The sequence below is a fragment of the Micropterus salmoides genome, unplaced genomic scaffold, assembly GCF_014851395.1.
Source record: "Micropterus salmoides isolate LMB-PRFRI ecotype aquatic unplaced genomic scaffold, ASM1485139v1 Ms_hic_scaffold_2, whole genome shotgun sequence".
In the NCBI taxonomy this organism is placed as follows: Eukaryota; Metazoa; Chordata; class Actinopteri; order Centrarchiformes; family Centrarchidae; genus Micropterus; species Micropterus salmoides.
The window spans coordinates 44,745,217-44,768,285 of NW_024041150.1; the positions used below are offsets into that span (position 1 = coordinate 44,745,217).

Sequence of the window (23,069 nt, forward strand, 5' to 3'; positions counted from 1 at the left end):
ATTGTGATAAGCGTAAAATCTGTGCAAAGTGCAAACAGAGCCATCCAACAGCTTTACACATTCACGTCAAACAATTGGACAAATCAATGAACCCCAGTGAAACTAAACCAGCTGTAAACCATACGCTTGTGTCAGCTCAGACATTTGGGAGCCAGACCGGGGCCGGTTGCAATGGAATGCTCTCCATCCTGCCAGTTCAGGTAAAAGCACAAAAAGGCAACAAGGTGATTCAGACCTATGCTTTTCTGGACAATGGCTCAACATCCACATTCTGCTCTGAAGCTCTTATGCGTAGGCTTAATCTCACTGGGACAAAGTCAAAAATATGTTTGTTAACGATGAGCCCAAAGACATCAATGTCAACATACATTGTGAATGGACTTGAAATAGCTAGCCTTAATGGTACAAGGTACTACAGTCTTCCAAATGTTTACACACAGAAGACGATGCCAGTGAATACAGCAAACATCATCAAACAAGAGGACCTTACACAGTGGCCTTACCTTGAGCACATTGAAATCCCTGAAATTGATGCTAATGTGGAGTTATTAATAGGGACTAATGCTTCAAAGTTGCTGGAACCATGGGAAATTGTGAATAGTCAAGGTGAAGGTCCTTTTGCTGTTAAAACTCTATTGGGGGGGGTGGTCAATGGCTTCGGAAAGGATTGCAAAGACATGAATGACAATGGTGGTCATAGTGTTACTGTTAACCGATTATCTGTGGAATCACTTCAGCTGCTATTGGAGAAGCAGTACCAAAGTGACTTCAATGAAAAAATCGCCGACGACAGAGAAGAAATGTCAAGACAGGAGGCAAGATTCATTGAAATAATGGACCAATCTGTAAACTTAAAAGACGGACATTACAGTTTAAAATTGCCATTCAAAGCTCAGAAAGTGACACTGCCAAACAATCGTTGTATTGCTCAACAGCGCCTCACTGGATTAAGAAGGAAAATGGAAAGAAATGAGAAGTTCCACCAAGAATACGCAAGCTTTCTTGGGGAAGCTTCAGACCCAGCACAGTGGCGATATGTTCACACAAAACAAAATCCTGCAGATGACGCATCTAGAGGACTGACAGTCCACAAGCTTCTGAACAGCAAAACGTGGTTATCAGGTCCAGAATTCCTGTGGAAAGCAAGAGAAACGTGGATACATTATGAAGTAGAATCCACAGTAGAAGAGGATGATCCAGAGGTCAAACTGGAGATCTCTACCAACACAATAACTATTCAGGAGGATAATGCAACCAATAAACTCATCACATATTTCTCTGACTGGAAGAGGTTGAAGGTTGCAGTTGCATGGTTACTCAAGGTTAAGAAGACTCTATTGGAGTTGAGTCAAAGAAGAAAGCAACTTGTGATGGTTGAAATGGCTGATCTTTGTTATGTGGACAAGAAAATGTTGGAAGCCAGAAAGTCATCAGGACGAGACAGTATATCAACTGAGGATCTATTAGCGGCAGAAAATGCTATCCTTCAGTTCTGTCAAAGGGAAAGATTTGACAAAGAGATTTGTGCACTAAGGACAGGAAAACCTGTAACAAAGTGTAGCCCTATCTACAAGCTGAATCCCGTCTAGAGGATGGACTGTTAAGAGTAGGTGGAAGATTGTCCAGGACTACAATGCCCGAAGAGAGCAAACACCCAGTCATCCTGTGTAAAGATCAGTACATCTCCATGTTAATTCTTAAAAATGTTCATGAACAGACAAGGCATGGTGGGAGAAATTACATCCTCTCCAAATTGAGAGAAAAGTTCTGGGTCACACATGCCAATGCTGCAGCAAGAAAAATCTTGTCAAGTTGTACTTTTTGCAAACGTCACAAAGGAAAATTGTGTGATCAAAAAATGGCTGATCTTCCCAAAGAAAGGATTACTCCGGACTTACCTCCATTTACTAATGTGGGAGTGGACTATTTTGGGCCTATTGAGGTAGAGCAAGGGCGTTCCTATGTGAAACGTTATGGAGTTATCTTTACATGTATGGCCAGCAGGGCAGTTCATTTAGAAGTGGCGCACTCATTAGACACGGACTCTTGCATCAGTGCTATTCGTCGATTCATATGCCGAAGAGGACCCGTAGCACACTTTCGCTCAGACAATGGCACAAATTTCACAGGAGCAGAGAAGGAGCTAAAAAGAGCAATTGCAGAGTTAAACAACAAATCAATTGAGAAAGCTTTAATTCATGACAACATCAAATGGACGTTCAACCCACCTACAGCTTCACATCATGGTGGTGCTTGGGAAAGCATGATCAGACTGGTCAGAAAGGTCTTGGTATCTGTTTTACATCTACAGACTTTATCTGATGAAACCTTAGTCACAGTCTTATGCGAAGCCGAAGCAATCTTGAATGACCGACCAATTACGAGAGTTTCTGAGGATCCTAATGATTTAGAACCCCTGACACCTAATCATCTTCTTACTTTGAAAAGGAAACCAATTTTGCCTCCAGGCCTGTTTGATCAAAGAGACCAGTACGTAAGACGAAGATGGAAACAGGCTCAGTATCTTTCAGATTTATTCTGGAAAAGGTGGACAAAAGAGTATCTCGTTACTCTACAGGAGAGACAAAAGTGGAACAAAACAAAACGTAATCTTACAGTAGGAGATATCGTTTTGGTTGCGGATGCTACTGCACCACGAAATTCTTGGATGATTGGAAGAATTATTAAATCTTTTCCGGACAAATCGGGCATAGTTAGATCTTTGCAAATCAAAACCAAAACAAACATTAAAGCTGCAAGCAGCGTTGGGCGGGCCCTCGCACTTGTAGCGCGTCCGGGCGTGAGCCGGCCGAGTTGCATATTCTGGAGCTCTGCCGGTGCGGCTGTGAATTTCCTACGCGGTTCCGACGCCGCATGAAGGTGTTACATGTCACTTCCTGTGTCCCCTATGTGGAGCTACATAGCACTTGCCGCTATGAATATAAATCGGTATTGGTGTGTAGATGTCTGCGGGGTGGGAGAGTTATCAAGCACGTAAAGTTTGTTTCAGATGTGAGCATGTACACTGAACAATAATGTACCCAAACAATAAAATAAATTCCTTTTATATTTCCCTGCCTTGTTGTTTATGTGTAGATACAGAGGAAGAATGTGAGAACAGCACACATTTCATCGTTACTGTGTGTTAGAGCATGTGAGAACTGTGGATACTTTTAATACAGCCCACACCCCTAATACTGTGTAACTATAACAAGTAGAGAACAGAAGAAAAAGATGTTGTTTCTTTACAACTGTCTGCATAGCTCATTCATATTGTGTAATGAATGAAAATAAATAGGCCTACTAGGCTCCTCTCTACTTTGACATTTAAGATTAGCTTGTTTGATCCACCTTCATACACATGTGACATTACTGTACAACTTGAGAAAGGTGAGTTGTTTTCTGCTCCAGCCTGCCTAAAAGAAAAGCGTTTTTGGGATTAAATGGACTTTATTAGCTGCTGCAGTGCAGGATGAACTCAGAATAGACCCATTTCTCACCTTATTATTCTAAATCATGCAACGAAGAAGAAGAAATGCATAATAAATCCTGGGACAAAATCTGTCCACAAATACTGTACAGCATGTAGTCTGATGAACAAGACTTGTGTTATAGCTGACTTGGGCAGTGAAATGTTTTTTTAATTCATGTGGTCATAGTTGTCCACAACTCAAATCAGAATATAAGAAGAAATGTTTTATACCACCTCAAGAAGGCTTCCTATCAGAAAGGTAGGAAGGTATTTCAAATGTACAACTGCAGTACTTAAATCTAAGTAAAGTAATTTCCCTGACATTACAGTGTTACGCATGTAACAGGTTTTATACTTCCTGTGAGTATAATCCAATCAATCTTATTTTCATACTGTATATCCGTTGTGTAATTTGATAAATTGTGTTGTATGTGGTGCTCGCATCGGGTACTACTGAGACTTCATTGCCCTCTTCAGAGAAGACTCTGACTGCAACATGCGTCTTTGTAAAGAGAGAAACGGACAGAAAAAGTCTCTAACTCTGCCTGTCAGCTCGCTCTGCTCCGTTAAAACTGAATTTACCATACAGAATTGAATACGAGTACACTCCAGATTTAGCTGCAGCCAGCTGACCGTGTGCTTCTCCCTATACCGCAGTTCTGTGTCCATGCATGCAGCAAACTGAAAGCACTGTCTGTCGGAGCGTCTACGTGAAAAGAGAAGGAAGACATTGCTGGTAGTATTGTCTTCAGAGTTGTTAAACACCTCAGCGCACTGAAGGAAGCCATCTGACTGTGTGAGGGGCAAGATCGTTGATGTCTGCAGGCAGAGTAGGAGCTCTCCTGTCTGACTGGTCCACCAATAGCAGAGAAGATGACCCCTTGAGACACAGCCCCTCCTCATTTGCATAATGAGGCAGAAATGCATACAAAAATTTGAATTTTACGTCATATTTTGGATGATTTACACACTTCGTACTTTAACGAACTCCTCCTAGGGATTTAGTCCGACCGACCTCAAATTTTTGCTGTGCCTTCTAAAGGCATTGAAGATGAAAAGTTGTGCTATTTGCAAGTTTTCGTCAATGGGCGTGTCCGTGGCGTGGCGTCAAAGATCAACTCTTCGCCATGACACGGAAGTTGTCGTAACTTCAGTGTACATGCTCACATCTGGACCAAACTGTACATGTAGGATGAGAGTCCCGCCCTGAACACATGTACATGCCGACATTCACCCACAGTCATAGCGCCACCTGCTGGCAACAGGAAGTGACTTTTAACGAAGCAGCCCCTGCCGCACGTTTCACCTACGTGCACGAATTTTCTGTGGTACGTGTATCTTGTCCAGACGCACAAAAAAGTCTCTTGGAGCGATGCCCTAAAATCAACAGGAAGTCGGCCATTTTGAATTTTACGTCAAATTTTGGATGATTTACACACTTCGTACTTTAACGAACTCCTCCTAGGATTTAGTCCGACCGACTTCAAATTTGTGCTGTGCCTTCTAAAGACATTGAAGATGAAAAGTTGTGCTATTTGCGAGTTTTCGTCAATGGGTGTGTCCGTGGCGTGGCGTCAAAGATCAAGTCTTCGCCATGACACAGGAAGTTGTTGTAACTTCAGTGTACATGCTCACATCTGCACCAAACTGTACATGTAGGATGAGAGTCCCGCCCTGAACACATGTACATGCCGACATTCACCCACAGTCATAGCGCCACCTGCTGGCAACAGGAAGTGACTTTTAACGAAGCAGCCCCTGCCGCACGTTTCACCTACGTGCACGAATTTTCTGTGGTACGTGTATCTTGTCCAGACGCACAAAAAAGTCTCTTGGAGCGATGCCCTAAAATCAACAGGAAGTCGGCCATTTTGAATTTTACGTCAAATTTTGGATGATTTACACACTTCGTACTTTAACGAACTCCTCCTAGGGATTTAGTCCGACCGACTTCAAATTTGTGCTGTGCCTTCTAAAGACATTGAAGATGAAAAGTTGTGCTATTTGCGAGTTTTCGTCAATGGGTGTGTCCGTGGCGTGGCGTCAAAGATCAAGTCTTCGCCATGACACAGGAAGTTGTTGTAACTTCAGTGTACATGCTCACATCTGAACCAAACTTTACGTGCTTGATAACTCTCCCACCCCGCTATGGAGGACCGATCCTGACACAGTCAGAAATAAATACAGAAATAAATAAATGCTCAATAAATAAATAAGCTTCCAATTAAATACACAAAAAAATAAAGTAAATAAATAAATGTTGGTATTAATTAAATTATACAAGGAGACATAAATGTATATATTTTAATTAGTGCCTTTACTTATTCACCTTTGTTATAATTACCTTATTTATTTATTCTCCCTTATAATCTTCAACTTTATTTATTACTAATTTTTTTAATATATTTATTTATGTGTGTTTTTAATATTTTTGTCTGTTTTATTCTTCCTTTGTATTTTTCTACCTTATTTATTTTCACCCATGGTATTTATTTCTGCCTGTCCTTTTTAAATTTCTGTATGCATTTCTGCCTCATTATGCAAATGAGGAGGGGCTGTGTCTCAAGGGGTCATCTTCTCTGCTATTGGTGGACCAGTCAGACAGGAGAGCTCTAGGCCTACTCTGCCTGCAGACATCAACGATCTTGCCCCTCACACAGTCAGATGGCTTCCTTCAGTGCGCTGAGGTGTTTAACAACTCTGAAGACACTACCAGCCATGTCTTCCTTCTCTTTTACGTAGACGCTCCGACAGACAGTGCTTTCAGTTTGCTGCATGCATGGACACAGAACTGTGGTACAGGGAGAAGCACACGGTCAGCTAGCTGCAGCTAAATCTGGAGTGCACTCGTATTCAATTCTGTATGGTAAATTCAGTTTTAACGGAGCAGAGCGAGCTGACAGGCAGAGTTAGAGACTTTTTCTGTCCGTTTCTCTCTTTACAAAGACGCATGTTGCAGTCAGAGTCTTCTCTGAAGAGGGCAATGAAGTCTCAGTAGTACCCGATGCGAGCACCACATACAACACAATTTATCAAATTACACAACGGATATACAGTATGAAAATAAGACTGATTGGATTATACTCACAGGAAGTATAAAACCTGTTACATGCGTAACACAGTAATGTCAGGGAAATTACTTTACTTAGAATTAAGTACTGCAGTTGTACATTTGAAATACCTTCCTAACTTTCTGATAGGAAGCCTTCTTGAGGTGGTATAAAACATTTCTTCTTATATTCTGATTTGAGTTGTGGACAACTATGACCACATGAATAAAAAAAATAAACATTTCACTGCCCAAGTCAGCTATAACACAAGTCTTGTTCATCAGACTACATGCTGTGGACAGATTTTGTCCCAGGATTTATTATGCATTTCTTCTTCTTCGTTGCATGATTTAGAATAATAAGGTGAGAAATGGGTCTATTCTGAGTTCATCCTGCACTGCAGCAGCTAATAAAGTCCATTTAATCCCAAAAACGCTTTTCTTTTAGGCAGGCTGGAGCAGAAAACAACTCACCTTTCTCAAGTTGTACAGTAATGTCACATATGTATGAAGGTGGATCAAACCAGCTAATCTTAAATGTTAAACTAGAGAGGAGCCTAGTAGGCCTATTTATTTTCATTCATTACACAATATGAATAAGCTATGCAGACAGTTGTAAAGAAAGAACATCTTTTTCTTCTGTTCTCTACTTGTTATAGTTACACAGTATTAGGGGTGTGGGCTGTATTAAAAGTATCCACTGTTCTCACATGCTCTAACACACAGTAACGATGAAATGTGTGCTGTTCTCACATTCTTCCTCTGTATGTACACATAAACAACAAGGCAGGGAAATATAAAAGGAATTTATTTTATTGTTTGGGTACATTATTGTTCAGTGTACATGCTCACATCTGAAACAAACTTTACGTGCTTGATAACTCTCCCACCCCGCAGACATCTACACGTCAATACCAATTTATATTCATAGCGGCAAGTGCTATGTAGCTCCACATAGGGGACACAGGAAGTGACATATACACCTTCATGCAGCGTCATAACCGCGTAGCAAATTCACAGCCGCACCGGCAGAGCTCCAGAATGTGCAACTCGGCCGGTTCACGCGCGGACGCGCTACAAGTGCGAGGGCCCGCCCAACGCTGCTTGCAGCTTTAATTTTATTTTATTTTATTAATTTAAGCCAAAGGAAACAGCACGCCTGAAACACGCGTGCAAAACAACTTAAATGTGCGCCAACAGAAACAACAAGACCCAAAGTCTAATTCTTCTAGATTTACCGGTGTAACCTGCATGGCTACAAGAGCGGAAAGGGGGAAAAAAGTTGTGTTGTGTGTTTGATCATTTTTACACAAGTATTATTCTGTTTGAAATAAATAAATTGTTTGATAGTAGTTTCAGTTTTGTGCAAAAAGAATTAAAGGCCTGTCCCATGTGGACGCCTGTCCCAAATACAGGCAGGGTCAATTCTGTGATTTTAGCAAATAAAAGCATGGGCTATTATTCAAAGTTTTACGGTAAATCAAAATATTATCTTTATACAGACGATTCATATTGTGTTGCTGTTTCTGTCCAGCTCACCCTCCTTTGGGAAGCTAACGCTGCAGCACTGATTAAACATTAACTCTAGTCTGAATGGTCACCTCTCTGCAGCTGCAGAGGGCGCTGCAACCAGAAAACAGCCAACTGTCATCTTGGTGTTTGCTCATTAATTTACAGCATTAATGCTGATTAGTTTAACTGTTCTTTTATCTCTTATTCTGTTGTCATTAAAGGTTCATTTGAGTGCACTGACCCTTTAAAACATGTTTCACATTTCTGTAACAGCAGCAAGAAGCAACTATTCAGGAGTCAAGACATCTGAGACCTTTCCGTCCTCCTTATTCTCAATCTCCTCGTCATCAGGACGCTGGTCGACTGATTTTCTGCAATTTTTACATGATCTATAAATCATACAAATCGCACCCATTATAAAAGCAATAATACAAACAATTATAGTAATAAAAACAGCTAGCAGCTTTCCTTGTATCCTCCTGAACGCCTGGGTGGGAACGGCGATTGCAGTCTCGTTATCGGAGGTTGGCTGAAGCTTCTCTGGATCTTCAGGAGTGTCGGGCGCTGCACGGGGGAGTTCAAACATGTGAACTTTGATGCGTATTGGAAAATGTAGTTTGGTTACAACCAAATCCTGCTTAAACATGCTGTTTGCCTTTTTGTTTAGAAATAAAGGAGAAACACAAGATCACTTTAATAAGTTTTTCTCGAGGATATTGAATTTAGAGAGAGAGAGAGAAATTATTAATCATTTATCAATTGGATTCTAAACGTTACACTGACACATTTTGGTGACATGTCAAATTGAGCCTGCAGGACACACTGAGATTTCAGGGACTACAAACCCTCCAAAGTGTCCTGAGAGTTACTGATCAAATAACACTCAGTACTGTTTGGCCTCAGAGCAGCACTTCTTTCCAACCATTAAACAGGGTGAACCGAATGATTAAATTAAGAAAAGATTCTGATTTGATGAATCAGTTTGACTGATTTGTCAAACTAAAACTCAGCCTAAACCATGAATATAGAACTGAACTATATATATGTATATATATATATATATATATATATATATATATATATATATATATATATATATATATATAAAAAAAATATAGAACTCTTTGCTGTCACAGATCCTGACCACATGCAGACTCGGTGTCCACAGTCTGACATAGAAAAAGGACAACCAACAGATGAAAGCGGCCACTGCGTGACAGGTGAGGCAGAGACTGGGATCAACTTCCTCTTGGTGACAGTAATATAAAAATATCAGAGTGCAACACTTTAAGTAATTTGATTTGTTAATCTCAAACTCAAACAGATGTCAAGCAGATGACAGTGAAAATAACAGATTGTTAGCAGGAGAAAATGCAGGACACTTAAGCCCCCGACAGACTTGCTTTTTAACAATGCGTAGGCGTAGACAGGCGTCGTCGACCCAAAGGGCATAGTTCACATATTTGCCTGTGTACTTTGCGTGTAACCTGGAGTTAGTGTCGTAGTCAAGACCGCCCAAACTGAGACCAAGTCAAGAACAACCAGATTATCTTCTTTGACAACCTCTGAGCAGGTTGTGACTTTAATGAGACATCATAACGATCTTGGTAATTAACTAGCTCCAGGAGTTTTACTGTTAAAATTCCCGCCATAAATCTCCTTTTTTAAAAGTCTGCTGCTGACCTCCTTCTTTTGCGTTTAAAGGCGGTTGGCAAACCAACTGTATCCCGCCACCACCTGGGCTGTTGTGTAGAACAGCAGATTGCTGCTGACCTGCCCGTCAGATCGACATACTGCCCCCACGTTCATGTCCTGAATTGCATCTCGCGGACGCGTGGCGTTATTTTCTGGAGACGTGCACGACCTACGCTCCAGAGGAACGCAGGATACGTGTGGCAGCCATCTTGCATACGCGTAGTTAAAAGCAAGTATGTCCAGGGCGTAAGCTGCACGACATGTAACTACATGTTGCAAACTGAGGGACACACAGTGGATGAGACAAATAATTAGACAGCGCACAGACACACAAAGTTACATGTAAGTGTTTTACTGTTTTTGCGTATTTGTTACTTTATATTACTGCTTAGTGTACTGAAATATTTTATCTATTTGTACTTGGATGCTAACTCACCTGAGTCTGTAACTTTCAGGTCGATGACGTGCTTGATCTGTTTGCGTGCGTTAGTTATAATCCGACACTCGTATGTTCCAGTGTCGTTGAAGGTGACGTTCTTCAGGACAACAGAAGCGTCTCCGTCCTTCATCTCTGGATCTCTCAGCTCCACTCGACCATTGAAAGATGGATGCTGGTAGTTTTCATACGGCCGCTCGTTTCGGTAAAAGAACACGTAACCGTCTGACTTCAGGTCAGGTCTGGTCCACTCCAACAGTGTGACGGAGGCATCTCTGGGACCTCGACATTGAAGAGAGACGTCCTGTCCAGGATTCACTTTTATCTCTCGCTGATCTAAAAACAAAAGTAGAGATGGTGTTTATCACATGAGACACACAGATCAGATGGTGTTCGCCACACATGGCTTGCTTCCTGTTTCCAGTAGACTATGACTATGACTCAATACTGACATGCAGATGTCCTCGGGCTCAAACATGTGACATTTTGGGACAGACATAATTTACTACATGAACATCAAGCTGTATTAAAGAAGACTTGAAACAAGCGAACGAGACCAACAACTCATTTTGACTGAGGTAATAAATGAAGTGGGAAGTATACTCGTTTTGTCATAGACTACAAGGTAATCTTACTTCTTTTTGCAACCAGTGAAGTCGCCCCCTGCTGGTTGTTAGTAAGAATGCGAGGTCCTTCACTTTTCACACCTGGAGGTTGCCGCTTGAAATTGTAAACTCTCTTAAAGGGAAACTCATTAGTTTTGTCAACGGTGAGAGCAATGATCCTCCCAAATGTCATGAAGATCAAAGAGGCTTTATCCCAGTAATGGTGAACATCTGGGGGCGCTGTAGAGCCACGCCTGAGCCCAATCACTGCTTTGCGATTTTTGTTCAAATTCTTGTGAGCCCCTCAGAAATGGTGCACAGAAGTAGAATAATAAGGCTCTGATGAATCGGGCTCTGATAATCATCAGTTATAGAGGAGCAGCTGCAGATGAAACTGTCGGTCAGTATGAAGAAGGTCCAGTTTAAACTTTGGGCGGCTGTGGCTCAGGTGATAGAGCGGTCGTCCACTCATCAGAAGGTCGGTGGCTGCATCGAAGTATCATTCGGAAAGACACTGAACCCCAAATTGTGTGAATGTAAATTAATGAGTTAATATCCGTTTCTGGTGGGTAGTTGGCACTTTTAACAGCCACAGCGGGAATCATGTTGTGATGTGCAAGTGGTGACGCATGCGTAGTAGAAGTATAACCGGTGGGGAAAAACGCTTTTTAAACCTTATTTTGGGGCAAAATTGTCAAACGTTTTCAGTGACTATTATCAGATTTTAATGCTGATTCTATTCATGTAGTTTTTATGTCCCGGTGACCAGTATAAGTGCAGTTCTGGCTCAAATACAATAAGGAAAATAGTTTTTCTGGCTGATATTGTGCCTAAACACGATGTGTTTAGTGTATTTTATTGATTTCTCTGTACTTTGTCTCCACTATGGATGTTTAAACTGCTCTATGAATACATTTTTCTAAATAAATTGATTTAGTTAAATGATCACAGTACATTACAACGTTCACCTCAGATGAATCAGCTTGATGTGTGTGCACGAGCATATCTGGTGTGGTGTCAGTCACCACACCCGTAGAAACACAAATCAATCAATAAATCTTTATTTACATAGCACTTTTCATACAAATACATGTAGCACAAAGTGCCGTTTCAGAACAAAGACACAGCTCACCTGCAGAGACCAGCGAGAGGATCAGGAAACAGAAGAAAGCCACAAGCAACATATCAGCAGAAAGAGAGAAAGAGAGCAGAGCAGTTCTCTCGGTGATGGAGAGGCTGCCTTTCACCATCGACTGATCCAACATGAAGGGCGGGGCTTCAGCTGATGATCTCATCAGACAGGAAATACTTTCCTTCTCCTCCCTGCAGCACAAACCTTCCAACATTAACATTTGATCTGCATGACATATTCAGAATAATTCGTTCAGAAAAAGCCAAACATACTGTCTTCATACTGAAGGCAAATATAATAATTCACACACACATTAACAGACTTAATTTAATAATGAAAACTATACATTATTTTTCACTAGAATAAACAGGCTACAGAGAAGATGACATCATGACTCCTTCTGAAGACTGTCGAGTGTCTGCAGTTTATTTTAAGTTTTTATTCTCTACAACAACAGATTTCTGTGCTCATTCACAGCACTGAATGTGAATAAAAACCTGGTTTTAAGCTGTAGATGTAAAATCTGAAGTGTGGAGTCTGTCGGCTTTATATACTGAAGGGGTGTTTTTTCTTGCAGTTAAATTATCATGTATCACGTGGAGGACTTTTGTAGGTTGTTCCTGTTACGTTACCAAAAGTGAAAGTGTAAGACTGGAATGTAATCTGACTCAAACAGAAACTCCCCACAGAGACTCCAATGAGTGTGAATGTTGATATGATAACTCTGCCCCATGAGGACTGCACACTCCTTAAGAACGGAACAAAAAGATTGTTGACCTTATGGAAGACATCCAACGACTTTCAGAGGAACTCAAAGAGAAAGATTTCTTTCTGTAATCAGAGAGGAAATAACGTGACTTCTTCTTTCCAACAGTTTCAAAACCATCAGACAAAGATGATTTCTTACCTGAAAGGTCCACTTATTGGCTGTTTGCAGAGCTTTCAACCACATCTCATGGCATCAGTGGTCACCTCCCTCGTGTGAAGCGTCAGTTAGTTGTATACGAGGGGAGATGGTAACCATGGTAACCCCGTCTCTGTTCAAAGATGGTCCGTTTATTACTGCCAGGTCGACGATGTTGCAGCCGAAATCAAAGCATATGTAATACGTCATCCTTGTAGAAGCTTTGTAATTCCATCTTGGACTGCAGTGTCTTCGTAAAATTAATCCAGAAAGATGCGTCCGCCACCAAACGACACTGTTGCATCTCCATCACTGTGGCTGTGCTCAGACGCGCCGGAGGCCGTCTCCACCCTGCACCGTCGGGTAGCCCTTCTGTCAGGTATGTTACTGCTACTCCAACACAACACTCAGCAGCTCACACACTCCATCCTCAGTCCGCACGCAGTGTTGAAGCAGATTCTGCTCAGTCCTGCTCTGGATCCCACAACCGGCATCTCCTCGTCCTCTTTTCTCCCCAACCACACTAATAATTGGTGACTCCATAACCAGAAACATCCGTTTCTTTAACGCTACCACTCACTGCTTCCCCGGTGCCACCACGGCTGACATTTTTAAAAAAAAAACTCCAGGACCTGATGCCGTCGCTCCCGACCTCCATCACAAGAGTGATAGTCCATGTTGGAACAAATGACACAGCTCTTCAGCAGTCTGAGCTGACAAAATCAGATTTTAACCGTCTTTTTAACTTTTTAAAGCAGTGTGGAAAGTCCGTTTTTATCTCTGGTCCCATTCCCACAGTTGGTCGCGGTGCTGGCCGCTTCAGTAGACTCCTTGGCCTCCACGACTGGCTCCAGTCCGCCTGCAGGGCTCATCGTGTGTTTTATGTGGATAATTTTAATATTTTCTGGCAAAGAATGTCTCTTTTTAAGACAGACGGACTTCACCCAAACAAACGGGCTCAGAAATGTCATTTTGTTTTTTCCCTTTGTTTCTGCTTCCCCTTGGACATATTATCCATAAACACGGCATTTCTTTTCATATTTATGCTGATGACACACAAATATACTTGCGCGTCAGATCCACAGACCCTGGAATGCTGAGTTCACTTAACAACTGCCTTTGTGAAGTTAAAAAATGGATGTCAAATAATTTCCTCCAACTGAACTCAGACAAAACAGAAATCCTGGTCATTGGGTCCCAGCAGATGGCTTCTTAAAACATAATTTTATAGGAGAGCTTTTCCCGATCTTATTTGACTTTATTTTATCCCTTTTATTTTATTCTATTTTACTAATTTTATATTTATCTTAAACGTGTATTTTAGTCTTTTCAATGTTTTCATGCTTTTATCTTGTATTGTTTTTGTATTATTGTCTTTTGGGTATTATTGTCTTTACACTTGGTAAAGCACTTTGTAACTTGTTTTTGAAAAGTGCTCTACAAATAAAGATTATTATTATTATTGTTATTATAAATTTTCAAGTTGCTCAGTGCTGCTCAGTGAAGATGGAGGGTGGGGGACACAAGACAGCTGCTCCTCCGTTGTTGTAACAAAACACTTCCTACTTTATAATTCTTTATTTCAGAGTAAATTAATCCAGTAGCCTCTGAATGCCAAATGTTTCGGTTTTGTTTCCTGATCATTCTAGTGATATAGAAAGCTGTCATCAGATGACTCAACCAGTGTGCATTCCTGAAACATGAAACTCTACACATCCTCAGTAAATTAATTACTCACTTCCTCTGAGTTTCAGCAGCTGAAACACTTTGCCTTCACATTTGAAATTTAATCTTTATCATAGAGTCACATAAGAATTACTGCAGACTGAATCATTAGGGAGGAGACAAGTTTATCCTGCAGCTGCTCACAGACACAAAGTTCAAACTTAACCTGGTTTAAATCAAAATTTCTTATATGGAGTCTTAACTGAATTACTGTGACTGTGAATCAGATCTCCTGTTTGGCTGTTTTTCTCCTGAGCTGATTATTTGTTCAGTTCTTATTTATTCAGTTATTTAATCAGCAGGAAGAGAAAACTTTCAAACTGAAGTACTGAAAGATAAAACTGGTCACATTTAACAGTAGATGATAAGCTGCGCTGTGATCAACATGTTGCCAAGAGACAGAAGTCATGTTATTATATAATTTTTAAATGTGTGTTTTCTACTTTATAGAAATCGGACTTTCAACCAGGAGACCAGTGTTTGTTTTCCATGTGATACAAAAATTCAACAATAAATATTTTCATTTAAGTGATGTAGCTACACACATAAGCTACGCAAACTACACAAGTAACATCACTTATCTTTTTCTAACCCTAACCAAAGTACTTATGTTGCCTTAACTTAACCAAATTGTAGTATTTCACAGCTTTACGAACATGGCATTTCCAAATGGCAATGTTTCACAACGTAACGTTTCATTTTGAGACTGTAACCAGACGTTGCATATTTATTGTTGTTAACTTGACCACGAAGGGGTAAACGTACAAAACAAATGCAAAAGGAGTACCCAGGGCGTTAAAAAGCGACGTCAGGGGATTTTGACGAAGCGTCCATATGTGACAAGTAGTGAGAATGTGTTGTGACCTCTCTGCAGCCTTCGACACCATCTCTCACAAAGGAAAGTTAGGACAATTCCAAAGGAATAATAAATAAAAGGCAATTATAAACTAATATCAAATTATATTATATTATACATTATATAAACCATCATCATTGAGTATAAATATATTTCAAATCTAATAATAAAATGAATGATCTCTTTGTTTTTACTTGTTTTTGGCAGTAAAAGTTAAAAATCCCCATTGACCAAAAAGCAAACCTCCAAACTGACAGACCACTGCATGAAATGGTTCGGTCCTGCCTTAGCGCTCTCATAAGTGATGGTGTTTAGTTGGAGTCAATAGATGCGCCAGAAATGCAGTGATCACAATGTTTCCTAGTGAACCAAACTCTGGTTTTCAAAAAAGGAAACAGAGATATGAAATAGAGGAAAGACAAAGAACAGGATGTCACTCTGTAACCCAGTTTTTCACCAAGAAAGGTGTGCAGTCTGTGAGTGGTGTTAACCTGTTGGCTTAATGTCCACAGTGAAATAATCTAGCTATCTGCAGACTAGTGTTAGCCAACATCTCATCAACATTTAATCAGTGCAGGAAAACGTTTAGCAAGATATTCATATTAAATCATTGTCTCTGCCCCTTTTAGCAGACTAACAACAGATGAGTAAGCAGTAGCCCAGTCTGCCCATAACTGTAGCCTCCCTGTCCCAGTGAAGAAGGTGAGCAACACTATGTGAATGAGTTAGCATCATTCCAGGGAGGCTGTGGGGATTTTTCTCTCTCTCTTGCTGTTTTTACCAGAACAAAAAAAAGACAATGAAATATTTCTTAATGACAGATATTCAAACACAAATTATTTTCTCAGATAATGATCATTATGAAATAAAAAAATAAATAAAACACCTTCCTGTCCATACTGGATGCTGGACAGCAGCTTACCTCAGCCTGCATGTAAGTTACAGACTATATTAAAATAATCCAGTTTGATACGTTCATTTAAATTGAATTATGGCCATTAATGACATCTATAGATACAAACTTCATTATTCCCATCATGAAGGGCAATTTATTTGAGAAGCCAATAGTGAACTGCATCCTGTATGCAGACTTGCATGTGCAAATCACCAGCAATAAATATTGTGATAGTACTAATATTGAACTACAAGAAGCAAGACACTTGCAAGCCTTTAATCAGACTTATGTAAAGCTTTTGATGGGACAGTTAAGTCTTAGAGAAGTGGTGACAACAGCTGCGCGTTCAATTACATTTTTTTTGTCATGGGGCCCAAAATTCCTGGCGGCCCCCCTGCTCACACCTTCCTTTCTGAACTTATTGGCTTTACTAGCACTAGCCCACTTTCTTGGATCCAACTCTGTCTCTCCAACAGGAAACAATATATCACCTTCAAAGACCTCTGCTCCATGTTGGTGCCAGTTAACCATGGAGTGCCCAGGAGGTCTGTGCTTGGCCACCTTCTTTTCAATGTCTACATGCTACCCCTTGGCCAGATTATCCGTCACTATGGACTCAATGTCCACTGCTATGCTGATGACACCCAGTTGAACATCAGCACCAAACCCACAACCCAGCTCCCACCCTTGTCACTTGGACAACTGCTAACCTTCTCAAACTGTACAATAATAATTCCAGTTGGACAAAACAGATGTTTTATTTTGTGTGTTTTGATTTATTAAATTATTGTGAAAGAAAAATGCTCTACATGGTGGTCAGTCTATGATTTGTTAATGCTAAGTACCAAATTGTCAATAATCATAACCACTCATGACGAACGAGCGTGCATGGATCAATAATGAGCTGTTGACTGTTGCTGAATGTAACACGAGAGTTAAAAGGCTGTGGTGGCGGAAACCAGACAGGGAGTCATGAGAGAACAGTAATAATAACAATAGGACTAGTAACAATAGTCGTTGCAGCAGAGGGTGTCGAGCAGGAACACGGGGGCAGCAGGTGACCCGCAGCCACAGATCCAGACTCCACAGCTCCAGAGCCAGAAAACCTGCAGGAAGTGACAGGAGGAGAGAGGAAAGGGACGAGAAAGCACAAGACTACCGGAAAGGGAAGAAGTCGAGTTAGTAACATGCAATAATGGGATGAGGTTGCATCCAGAGGGAGAGAAAGTAGAGGCGAGAGGAGCTCAGTGCATCATGGGAAATCCCCCGGCAGTCTAGGCCTATAGCAGCATAACTAAGGGATGGTTCAGGACTACCTGAGCCAGCCCTAACTATAAGCTTTATCAAAGAGGAAAGTCTTAAGCCTACTCTTAAATGTGGAGATGGTGTCTGCCTCCTGAACCCAAACTGGAACCTGGTTCCACAGGAGAGGAGCTTGATAGCTGAACGCTCTGGCTCCTAGTCTACTTTTGGAGACTCTAGGAACCACAAGTAACCCTGCATTCTGGGAGCGCAGTGCTCTGGTGGGGTAGTAAGGTACTATGAGCTCTTTAAGATAAGATGGTGCCTGACCATTAAGAGCTTTGTAGGTAAGAAGAATGATTTTAAATTCTGTTCTGGATTTTACTGTGTTACGTCCCGAGGTGTCTAGGGATATAGGGACATAAACATAAACCAGATGTTGTTGGTTTGGAAGGATATTTATTTGAAATAATGCAAGTGGAGCACAAACAGAGGATGGGCCAATGGGTGCTGTGGAAATCAACAAACAATTATAACAAAAGGAGATCCTCAAAAGGAGGATTACTGCTTACAGAGGTACTAACAAAAACAAGAATAAACCAAAAGCTCACTAACCTACAGCATTTGAAAAATCCAAAACGCACAGCACCCCTGAACCTGGTGAAAACTAACATAAAACAACTATGGTGTGTGCAAGAAAGGTGTCAGTGATATCTAAGCTTAAACCTGGCCCACTCTCTTACCTCCACACAGTGAAACACACAAAGTCTGGCACGGGTTACAAAACACTACTACAAGCTCTGTGACATGTTTTTCCAAGGTAAGCAACTCGGGTCGGATTGAGGCCTCGAATGGCAGGCCCGGCAGGCTTTTAAGCAGGTGGTGGTCGTCACTGTCGCCCTTTGATTGGCCCGTAGAGCATGCCACACCAATCGAGGGCATGGTCACTGGAAACCCAGGAAGTAGGTGGGACCTTCTCTCCTTGTGCAGCCAATCCTCCGCGTGGGCTTGCACAGCCTGCTCAAAAGCACAGGCAAATACAGGTGGGGGTGGTGGCAGCCATAACATACTGGAAGCCAATGCAAAGAAGCTAAAACAGGAGAAATATGATCTCTTTTCCTGGTTCCAGTCAGAACACGTGCTGCAGCATTCTAGATCAGCTGAAGAGTCTTAAGGGAGAGTCCACCAGGCTGTTCACAGCCAAATAAAAGGATCTTCACAGTAGAGCAGGAAAACAGACTGCGGATGTGCATAAAAAGCCAGATCTGATCCAAATGTGCATTAGCTCTTAGATTTTCTAGTTAACTGTGGATATACAACACAACCCTACAGTGATATCGCAGGATATGATTCTCTTATATGCTTACTTATTACTTATGATTGCTCATATGATACTCAATATTGTGTAACATGCTTATCTTATTAATTCAGCAGTTAAGACAGTCAGAAGCTTGTGCTGAATGATAGGAAACCGGGCCCTGATAGCAATACACTGACACATTTCACACTTTCCTTAATACGTTAAGGTGCACTAGAATATGCTACATAAACTGACTTCACCATGTATGGATATCTATAAAAGATACAGCAGGGGTGCGGTCTCCTGAAGATATACTCAGGCTTGGTGGAAGAACCGCAGACTTGCTGTTAGGCCGTTGTGCTGTGCATGTCTCCAGATATGTTTGTATTTCTATAATAAATATTTGGTATTCAACAGACTTCTCAGACTCCTCTCAGTTCAACTCATCAGCCACCTCGTCAGCCTGCCACACCTGCCAGTAATCACCTCATGACTGCCTGTATTTCAACCCCGGTTTTCCACACCATCCTCGCTTGATCGTCTTTGCTCCATACCTGGTGCCACTTCTGTGTTCAAGCGTCCATGTTTCTTGTTTTTTTCACTCTTACCCTGTGCCTTGTCGTTGTCTTCCCTAACCCTGTCTCTCTGTCTGTTTCCCTCCCAGGTACACTCACCCTCGTCCTCCGTTCGGCTGGGCTCATCCACTGGCCCACTCCTCTTCGGACTTCCCTCACGGCGTCCTCTCTGTTCCCCCACCTCTCCTCGCTTCCTCGGCCCCTGTGTTCCCCAGCTCCCTGGCCTCCTGTCTCCTTGGTTCCCCGTGCCTGTATGTCCCTCAATAAACCTCCTTCCCTCTGAGTGCTGCATTTGGGTCCTCTCTGTCCACACACCACACCTCGTAACACGTTGCACTTCAACACTAGCTAGTTATATTTTATTTATATATATATATATATATATATATATAGCTGTTTAATTCACACAAATATCCCGCTGTATATTATTTGACCAGAACAAAGTATTACTTATTATCAAACGGGTAAGAAGTTCTTCTTCCATGTAAGCCTACATTTACTAATTTGGCAGACGCTATTATGCGTAAATACGTCCTGAATGTGGGATGGCTACACTGCCGCTGTACTGCTGTGTAGCTGTATTCTGTGGAAAGTAATCCACTGTTACTAAGCGTCTCTTCGTTTTCCAACTTCCGTTGTGGCCTTTTGTATTTCCGTTGTGGTTTTTGAATTTGTTTTGTGGCTTTTGTGTTTGTGTTGTGGCTTTTGTGTTAGGCCTGAAACCTATGAGCCACCATATTCACACACAGACACACAGAACATCAGAGCAAATTTAAGATTTAATGAAAGTATTTTTTGAAACCAGGTCGCTTTGTATGTATTTTATTATACTTCATTATTTTGTCAGAGTTATATCTCCTGTTCAGCAGGATGTTGAAATGAATTATGGTGTGTTTGTCTGTTATGTTTTCTAAAGATCTGTTTTCTAAAGATTAAAACTAACAAGAAAAACACCATTTAGAAGAAGCACACCAACTGGCGGACCAATTTTCAGTGCAACATTTCCCTCCTTGTCTCCTCCCTCCCAGATGTTTCCAGCTGTGTGACCTGCAGAGCAGAAACAGGTGTGAGGTATCAGCTGTCAGCAGGTGAACAGAATGTCAGACATTATCTACTGCACTTTGACCACATGACTCGTAGCAGCTGTTTCCTCTAAAGTCTCATCAGCAACATCTTTCTAAAACACAAACATCTGATCTGTGATGTAATGATGAGATGCAAGGAAACCAAGCGAGGAGAGAAGGAACGAGGACATATGTTTTAAGAGACATGAGACGTAATTTCCTCTGAAGCAACGTCCGTTTCTGATGACGGCGGCAGCTGATCACAGCTGGATCAGCTGATCTGAGGCTTGATTAGGGGGACCAAAAATTCGGGACATTCATCAGCTGATTTTACTCGCGGAGCCGCCGGCTGCTTTCATCAGGCTTTATTTTCCTTTGCTTGCTTCATTAGAGACTTTAGTGCAGTTTATTGTCCGACTCTAGACTACGTGTTTATTATGTTTTATTGTCGTCTATTTGGACTAAACACAGGAAAGACCAGCCTCACATATAAAACATGTTTCTTTCTGACAGACTCTCCGTCTCTCTCTGACTGTAATTGTCTCCATAATAAAAGTTGATGGGAGAAATAAAAGAAAAATAAAATCTTTCTAATAAATAAATAAAGTTGTGTGTGGGGCTTTTGTGTGTCAGACAATGAACACAGATTTTAACAAGACAGTGAATGATCAAACAAATCAAATATAACTCTTTGCAGTGATGCACTTGAGATTAATGTGATGTGTCCTGATGTGTCCTGTGTCTCTGGCTCTACACACTCACCTGGCTCTGTCACTGTCAGCCTGATGATGCTGCTGGGATCAGGTTTGCCTGCGTCTCTCTTTCTGCGTCTTGTGTTTTCCTCTCCAATCCGACACTCGTATGTTCCAGTGTCGTTGATGCTGACGTTCTTCAGAATCACAGAAGAGTCTCCGTCCTTCATTTCTGGATCTCTGAGCTCCACTCGACCACGAAACAGTGAATGCTGGTAGTTTTCATACAAGCGACCGTCTCTGAAGTAGAAGACATAACCATCATCTGGCTCCAGGTCAGATCTGCTCCACTCTATCACTGTGATGACAGCACCTCTGTAACCCCGACACTGAAGAGTGGCGTCCTCTCCAGGCTTCAATGTCTCCAGTTGTTCTGAAGATATAAAATAATAAATACTATCATATAATAAAACCTGTACTGGATGGAAGCTGTAGACGCAAATGTGCGTTTGCCAAAATACTGTTTTTTATCTGTAGTCAGTTGTTACATAGTCGACTAAAAAAAACTTAAAAACAATAATAAAATGAATTTAAGAATCATTTAAAATGAAGTCAAACATTATGAAAGCATATGCATCAAAATGAAGTAGAAGAAACACAGACATCGTGCTTAAATGCTTTTTCATGGACGTCAGAGTGAGAAGAGAGCAAGAACGTATTTTATTTTAATCAAAATATAATGAATATTTCGCAAGGATTAAAAATATAAGTTATATAAGTAAAAATATAAGTTATAAAAACAGTAATTATAATAAGTTATCACGAGTAATTGCTGTGGAAACTACAGTAATACAGAAATTTCCCACATTTCTTTCCTAACGATCATTTATCATATAATCAAAGGTAATCAGTCATCTACCTGCTGATCCACCTCTCAGCTTCCCTTAAAAAACATCAGTACTAACGATACGAATGACAGACAGCTGTATAATAAGAGGTCTATTGTCGTATCTGTTTTATGCTGTTGTATGGCCTAATATGTGAAACATGTACATACACACCCTCCTTACCTTGACACAGAGCAAAGATCCATGAACATGTGAACAAAGCCAGGGCTGGCGTCGATGTTAAGACAGCCATCACAGCAGCACGGCACGGCGGTTTTTTATATACTTACCATAAGGACCTTTTGTTTCTGTTCCTTGGTTTTTAATAGGGGGGGGGGGGGGGGGGGGGGGGGGGTTTACAAGAAGTACTTGCAGAACTTCAAAGTGAAAATAAAAATGAAAGTGTAGGTACATTCAACATTGCATGAGACATTACAGTTAAAACTTACTTACTTACTTACTTTATTTATTTTATTGTTAATATATTTGTATTTTTTTTACACACACTGACACGCTTTTATTACTTTACGCTTTATTACTTTACGCTTTTATTACTTTACGCTTTTATTACTTTACGCTTTTATTACTTACGCTTTAATTACTTGTTTAATGAAATGTCTGGGGTTGATTGTTCTTATGTAGTTTGTATGATGCTTTGGCAATATTGTTGGGGGGGGGGGTTCCGAGAAGTACTTGCAGGACGTCAAAGTGAAAATAAAAATGAAAGTGTAGGTACATTCAACATTGCATGAGACATTACAGTTAAAACTTACTTACTTACTTACTTTATTTATTTTATTGTTAATATATTGTATTTTTTTTACACACACTGACACGCTTTTATTACTTTACGCTTTAATTACTTTACGCTTTTATTACTTTACGCTTTCATTACTTTACGCTTTTATTACTTTACGCTTTAATTACTTGTTTAATGAAATGTCTGGGGTTGATTGTTCTTATGTAGTTTGTATGATGCTTTGGCAATATTGTTGTTACACATTCATGCCAATTAAGCTAATTTGAAT

General features: G+C 40.8%; 3 protein-coding genes across 4 annotated transcripts in view; all 3 read right to left on the reverse strand.

The window, feature by feature from the left end:
- The window catches only part of LOC119911619 (coxsackievirus and adenovirus receptor homolog), a 185,895-nt gene that overhangs the window by 122,119 nt on the left and 40,707 nt on the right, over positions 1-23,069 (reverse strand). The gene's annotated exons all lie outside the window — the stretch shown is intronic.
- On the reverse strand, positions 7,899-11,961 carry LOC119911623 (myelin-oligodendrocyte glycoprotein-like). Its single transcript, XM_038730559.1, has 3 exons — positions 11,902-11,961; positions 10,165-10,500; positions 7,899-8,597 (listed from the first exon to the last, which is right to left on the reverse strand). The coding sequence occupies exons 1-3, from the start codon at positions 11,951-11,953 to the stop codon at positions 8,320-8,322; spliced, it is 666 nt and encodes a 221-aa protein (XP_038586487.1). The 5' UTR covers positions 11,954-11,961; the 3' UTR covers positions 7,899-8,319.
- On the reverse strand, positions 20,160-22,362 carry LOC119911644 (nectin-4-like). The gene is made up of 3 exons (XM_038730594.1): positions 22,225-22,362; positions 21,225-21,587; positions 20,160-20,445 (listed from the first exon to the last, which is right to left on the reverse strand). Exons 1-3 carry the CDS (start codon positions 22,292-22,294, stop codon positions 20,324-20,326), a joined length of 555 nt encoding a protein of 184 aa, XP_038586522.1. The 5' UTR covers positions 22,295-22,362; the 3' UTR covers positions 20,160-20,323.